We start from the raw sequence: 7,218 nt of genomic DNA, 5'->3' as shown, positions 1-7,218 counted from the left end.
CGCTCTTCCATGCTCACAATGACAACCTACGACAGTTAGGTATCACATAGTGCCCTTTCTTCTGGGCTTCAAAGCTTGTATTTATTTGCTTGGGTAACCTGTCTACCATAAAGATTCTTTAATCAGAACACTTTCCTTTTGGTCATTTCATTTCCAGCAGTTAAGCTCTTTTCCTCTTAATACTTAGGGGTCATCTTGCAACAACTACTCAGTAAAAAATCCTAAACATTTCCAACCTCTCTTCCTTCTCTAACACCTGCAGAGGACAGGCTAGGCAGTGCAACAGCACTCTTGTTTGATACGTCCATATGTGGTGGGGATTTGGGAAACATCTGTTGTACTGTCATGTTTCTGGTTCCTCCTCTTGGCTCACTCCCTCAGTTCCTTCCTATTTTGAACAACTCCTCCTCCTGCATCCTTTCTTTGCTTGACACTGCACAGGAACACTTCTCAACATGCTTCCAGTTGTGAAGTGCATTTCACCCTCTTCTTTCCTTCCTTTCCACTTTCTCCATTCCTACCTCTGAAGTTCAAGCTCACTAAAACATATGACCACTGTATGAACTTCACATCCTCCCACCCTTCTCTTTCCACATTTTTACCTCCTTGCTTCCTAAAGCATTCCACATTTCCAGCAGGCACTTTCATGTTGCTCAATGCTAATATTAATCACTTCTGCACTGCGCTTGCTACTTCTCTCACTCACTCAGCAGCTCCTTTAAACATGTCAACTATTCCTTTTTTTCTTCTGTCAGCAAGGTTTATCAACGTCCTGATATTACCCTCAGGCAACATCATCTGCAGTCTCCTACTCCTAAATTAACATAAGAAATTAAGCACTCTTCTCACTTGTCCCCTCATCTTGTTCCTTCCAGCAAGCTGTCAACACTGCAAACCCCGAACATTGAAAATAGAGCTACCTATCCTCCCTGCTGTGCATACAGGCACTCTAAAATTATCCTTTATCTTACCCTCAAAGTCTGTGAAACTTTTTTTTTTGTTCAAAAAGTTAAGGCTTCCCTCTTCTTTTTCTGCCAAGTACCAATCCCTTTGCTATCACTGTACTTGTGACAGGTATAAATACTTCTTTCCAGATAGGTGGAATTTATGTACATCTCTCTACAATCTTTCAGAAGTCACATTCTTCTTTCAGTGTCTGACACCATAAATCTTTCTGAATCGCACTCCAGAGTAGCTTCTTCAACATGCCCACCCTGTTCATGCCCTTCTCCCTCTTCCTTAAGCCTCTCTGCCAAAGCTTGCATCATTCCTAACGTCTCACTTTTTTCTCCCAAGTCTATCTTTTCTCCATGCCACACAATGAGTCATGCTGCCACCCAAAGCCATCCTGACACTTCAGCAGAAGGACTAAAATAACTTACACTTACAGGCTTCCGAAGAATTCACACCTACAGCACTCACAGAAAATTAACTCTTCCTAGGCAAAGATCAATGAACCCTTATGGGTTCCTTCCCATCACAAATATCAGTGTGCTCTTTCATATTACAGTATCTTTTCTAAGCATGTATCATACAGAAAATAACTGAACTTATTAATCTGAGACAGAAAAGATACTCAGTACAAAGACTGTTAAGTACCTTCATGTTTGTTAGGTGACGAGAAAAAAAGTACAATGGCAAGCATCATACCCATCAATTCTGTCATTTTAATACTGAATCCATAATGTATTTGACAATTCGAACACACCAGTAGTAATAGTGTACCTTTATTTTAATATGTGCACTGCACTGATGCAGTAGATACAACGCCAACAGTCTTCTCTTTGCACAAGCTACTATCAATCAAATTCTTCAATACTCAGATCACATTTCTAGGTGGAAGCAGCACTTAGTGCAAAGTATATTTAAGAAAACCATAATGTTAACCACAACTTGGTAACTGTTTGCATACATAGTGCAGCAATCAGTTATTTCCCATCTGGCCTTAAATATGGAAAAATGATCAGCTATCACAGTTTGCATTTGAAAAATTCTAATATAAAGACTTATTTTCCTTCTAAAAAAAAAAATCTATACTACAATAAATAAAGACCAACAGTGTGTATATATTTGCTTACAATGAATTCAGCAACTTAAAAAAAATAAAATGTTCAGTGTTTGCTGAATTGCTTTATACTGCATCTATCACTTTAAAAAATGACTATATGTTAAAACACTTTAAAGAAAAAAAATAATTCCTTCAACTCTCTTTATACTGTATCAGTTGAAAAAGATTTTTGCAAGCACTGCTGCCTCTCACCTATCAATATGCAATTTGAGTCCCCTGGTCACTCTGGCAACTGGTTATGGAACATCCCTACACACCCAACATCTCCATGCTCATGCAGCCTTGTGCTGCGTTGTTAAAAGTGCTAGCCTTGGTACAGCAAGCAAATTAAAGCCATCTTCCAGTTCACAAATTTCTTTGTTAAAAAAAAGACACCTCCAATTGTTTTGGCTAATTTCTATGTTTATCAAGCTCACTCAGAACATCTACACTGCAAGCGCCATCCCAGCGAATGCCTGTGTGCTTAGGTTCACCTATGTGGCTAGTCACGCTAATGATCAACAGGAATATTCATGTTTGCAAAGTTAAGGATAAAAGTAACTTTATAGGACACCTGCACTCATTTGCAGGTATACAATACACTGACTGCAGTCCTGTATCATAAATGAAGGGTCATGACTAAGTTATAGGCAATAATATCAAGGTATTTTTTTGAGATATATACAATGGAGCTAAAACACTCAGGGAAATGCAAGAAACTCTTCCCTCCTGTTTAGAAGGAGGTTCTGCTCTTTGCAAGTATTTAGGGATGCACAAGATGTAGGCCACAGAAGAACTGTGCCCCATGTATATTAAAGAATTAACATTAACTGCAATAACTTAAACCAGCAAGACAGAAGAATACTTCTATTGGCTCTCCAAACTGAAAGCATTTTAATGGCACAATTGTACAATACAAAAAAATAATTACACACCAAATTAAGAGTAAATTTTTGCAAATTTTCTAATATCACTCTGGAATTCCAAATAGGCTACTCAGACTACATGACCAGCTTATATATGTGGAACACAGAAAAATTTTCTTTATGCATGATTTAAGAATATGGATCTTCAGAGTGCTTATTGGTTGGTTGGTTTGTTTTCATTAACAGTATTTTGAGGGGGAGGGAAATCAAATCCCTCCAATAAAACTAATAAAATATTGATACTATGTGTTGAAGGAAAAAACATCATTACAGTTCAGGATTAGAGCATTTAGGGAAATGGTGTACCTTCCATTGTAACTTGCAAATGTTCAGAAATGCACAGAATGGTTACTTCCTACCTCCTTTCAAGCGGGATCTTTTAAACACTGAAAGTGAAGTTTTAGTCAATACACAGCACATTCTTATAAAAATGTAACTTTTCAGACAAGAGAAACAGCAAGAAAAATGCTTTATCTTCCAGCAAGCAACTACGGTGTGACCTAGCTTCCACTGATTTTTATAGCAAGAGCACCACACAACATGGTCAATCTGCAGGAATATGACCAGGACTTACCCTACTGAAGTTCACACACTTGCCTCAAAACATTCAGTACTGGTGCACATGAATCTAGATCACATCCACACTTTCTTGCTCTCTAAAGTGACCTTTCCTTCTTCAAGAACCTAGTACCTCCCATAAGACTGAATGCATTCCCACAAGAACCATATTGCGCTCCATTTCTTGCACTGTGGTGGGAGAGAAAACCAATTCTAATTTTCACACTGATAGAGTTCAAAGTGCCTCTATAACCTACTGTTACTTCCCTATCAAAATCTGAATAGTCAATATGGCAGCAGCTACATAATTCTGTAAGGTGAAGGTCAAAAAGTCTTCTGTAGAAGAGATTACAGCAATGATGAATGAAACTAGAGTAAATGCAATTTAAGAGCAGCTTTCTTCCCTTTGCAATAAAGGATTTGGGGTATCCTTTCAGAAGATTTTTTGGTTTGTTTTTTTTTAGTTACACTCTTCTCTATATAGAAACACTACAGTGTTCATTTGAAAAAGAAAAAAACAAAAAAAACCAAATGCCCCACCAAAACCAAAAAACCTTTCATCCTTAGAAAAAAAGCACCACAGATAAGAAAATATGGTGGCAAACAAACAAAATCCCACCCAAAACAAACTCCATGGACAATCCTTCAGGGATGAAATGCTAAAGATGTCTTTTTTTAATCAGTTTGTGAAGATCTACAAAAAAATAAAAAGGATCACATTCTAAAGGTTCAGTGCATTCAGCAGCTACATAGTTTTGCTGCTTATTCATCTTTAAGCTGACTTTCAAAAATAACACCCTTGCTCATCAAAATATACATTTTTCCATTTGCTTTTAAATTAAAATAATAATAAAAAACATTTAAAGAATTCACAATCAATAGCATGACTAAGTTTCAGGATCATCTACAGCATATAATTTAAAGGTTCAAGATGCCAATATGCAGCACGTGGCAGGCGTATATGCTCCATGCAGCATGTACATTGAGGATAATCTCAATCTTGATGTTCAGGTGTCACTTTGTTTCTTCCAAATAGTGTAGAATACCCATCTGGAGAAAATAAGCAGTTAAGGAATAAAACAAAATGTAGTTTTTAGTACACAGTTAAAACAGAAGTAGTTCTTTTCACTAGTATTTCAATTCTGAAAACCGGTAGCTCACAAAGACGGGGTAGGCAAAAGTCTCAAAGGTGAAATCTCCCTGATCCTCTTTTTGACTCATCAGTTGAAAGGAGCATCCCATTTCCACTAAAACAAATCCTTTGCAAAGCCATGTTTTCTAATTCTTGCTGCAGAGTAACTTTCAGATGGCATTTGTTTGGGTTTTTTTGCATTGCAATCTCTCTTGCTCATCTTCTCAGCTGTAAAGTGGTAAGCCTGAACAGGAAAAAGACATTCAGCTCCCTAACTTGTGATTCTGTAATGCAGACACAATCAGCCACAAAATTAATATTGAGATGTCAGTAGCTGAACACTAGGTGTCCACGTGTCTCACTGGGCAAAGACTTAAATGCCTACTGCCTCTTAACTGCCTCAGTGGGGGGGGTTCTGTAAAACACACATTTGACAAATGCATCTAAACTCTGCTTAGGCTTTTCTCTAAAAGCTCCTGTGGTGTTTGCCTTAGGTACCTAAACACTTTTCAGAAAGCAGACCTTTATGTCACCCAGACCAAGCTAGAAGCAAATACAGAGCAACCGCCAGCTGAATCAGTGCTTTTTTTGCTGCTGCTTTTTTGGTGTTGTTTTTTTTTTTTTTGTGGGGGTTTTTTGTTTTGTTTTTTACAGACAGACCCAGCAGCCACGCTCCAGCCACAGATCTCTAAGGTGCTGCTCGCAGGACAGACGACTGATGCTCAGCAGCTCTCTTGCCATGCTGGGCACATGAGGGAGGTCAGAGTTACATAATTCTACCTGCTTCCAGAACAGCAAAGTGGAGGATTAGACACAAACATCTGACTTTTAAAAAAGTTACAGCAATAGCTGCACAGTATATTTCTGGGATTAACAATTTAATAAAACCACGTAAAGATATACACTTTTCTGTTTACCCAACAAGGTCACATAGGCCCCAGATAGGAGCCTCCATGTTCACCATAAGGTCATGGTAGATACCTCAGACAACTATGCTTTCCTTAAGATAGGGAGCTTGCTTTTATGTCAACAGTTACTTGAATTTCAAGTGACCCCCAAAGCTACACTGGTATTCTCCAAAATTTCAAGTAATAATTACACAGAATAATAATTCTTGAAGTAGGTAAAACAAGTAACAATAAAAAGTGATAAGCCATCTTACTACTTTGGCCACATTCAGGTACCCACACAGGTAACTTTTGCTCAGATTACAAATATGACCATTTGCATAAGTGAAGATGTGTTCAATGGCTCAAGAGATTTCAGGTACTTAAATGAAAGTCATGTACGAATCACGTCCCTCAGAAAGAAAAAAGTCTTACTTTTTGATTACTTGTCACAATTCAACTCTAACATCCGTCATCTGTGGAACAGCATTTAGGCATAACCCTCCATTCAGATACATACTCCTACTTGGAAATCTTTAGTTTCAAGAAAAGCAGTAACCGGTACTAAAAATCCAAATAAAGCTCTGTTAGTAGACTAAGATCAAATTAAGAGTTAGAGAACTTGCTTTGGGGTAATCTGAAGCCATCAAGATGGCTTCTTTAACATTCCTGTACCTTTAGCATTATATCACTGTTAATTCAGAAAAATCAAACTAATAAAGCTTAGTCCATTTTAAGAACTATTCATTTTTAAGCTCTGTTATACCTAGTTAATGGCTAGTTTTAATAAATTAATTGCTAAAATATTTAATATTCATTAGTATACTAGAAACATTTAAAAGTATGTTTCAAAGAAATGCAGTAGCATTTACTACTCTATTTGTTCAGAAATATCTTGCATATTTCCAAATAAACAATGCAGTAAGTATTTAGAAGACTTTTTCAAATTACATACATGCTGCATTAAGACCTATCAGTTATAAAGGCAAAAATAACCATATTCTCCAAAACTGTGAGCTACAAGGGCAAATACCTTCATATTCTCTTTCACTCTGTACATTTTTGTCTTGCAAATGTTAAGATCAACTCTGAGTTTCACTGGAGAGCTGACAATAATGAGGAACAGAACAGCAGGCTACAGCATTAAACAGTGTCAAGATTAGAGAGAGAGAGGAGAAGCAAAATGAACACACAGAATAGAAGAAAGGTTGTGGTGGTTTCACACACTTAACATATTATGAATAAGCAGATCCTGGAAAGAGCTCTCCTGTCAAGAGAGGGAAAGTCACAGCAGTCATTACCCTGCGGAAACACTTCCCTGGAGATCACACAAAGCAGTAAATGCTCAAGGCAAATGCAGCCAGCAGAAGCGCCCTATAGCAGATCAGACTGTCCCTTCTAGAGCTAATGGCTTGAAGTCAAAACTTCTAGATCCTTGCCTGCCACCCAGAAAATGAAGAAATCCAGAAGGATTATTTTTAAGAAATAAGATTTGTCAAGAAATGTATATCCTCCCAGTTGCAATATTTTTTTCAGTAACACTAACAAGTGATGATTATTAGAAATCACTTTCTTTTCCCCACTAAAAATCCAGTCTGAGCTTTACACAGCAGAATAGATCTACCAGAGACTATTTAAACATCTGGTTCAGGCTATTCGGTTTGGCGT

At 37.5% G+C, this 7,218-nt stretch overlaps 1 protein-coding gene across 1 annotated transcript in view; it reads right to left on the bottom strand.

The window, feature by feature from the left end:
- Positions 1–4,050: 4,050 nt before the first annotated feature.
- SMS (spermine synthase) overlaps positions 4,051–7,218 on the bottom strand; it is a 28,455-nt gene continuing 25,287 nt past the window's right edge. The window contains exon 10 of the mRNA XM_009877105.1: positions 4,051–4,581. Coding sequence (XP_009875407.1) covers positions 4,539–4,581 — 43 coding nt within the window. The 3' untranslated portion in view covers positions 4,051–4,538. The remainder of the gene's footprint in view (positions 4,582–7,218) is intronic.

This window comes from Apaloderma vittatum, unplaced genomic scaffold (assembly GCF_000703405.1).
Source record: "Apaloderma vittatum isolate BGI_N311 unplaced genomic scaffold, ASM70340v1 scaffold4839, whole genome shotgun sequence".
Lineage (NCBI taxonomy): Eukaryota > Metazoa > Chordata > Aves > Trogoniformes > Trogonidae > Apaloderma > Apaloderma vittatum.
Note: the sequence above shows the minus strand (reverse complement) of the source record. Positions and strands in the feature narration are given on the sequence as shown.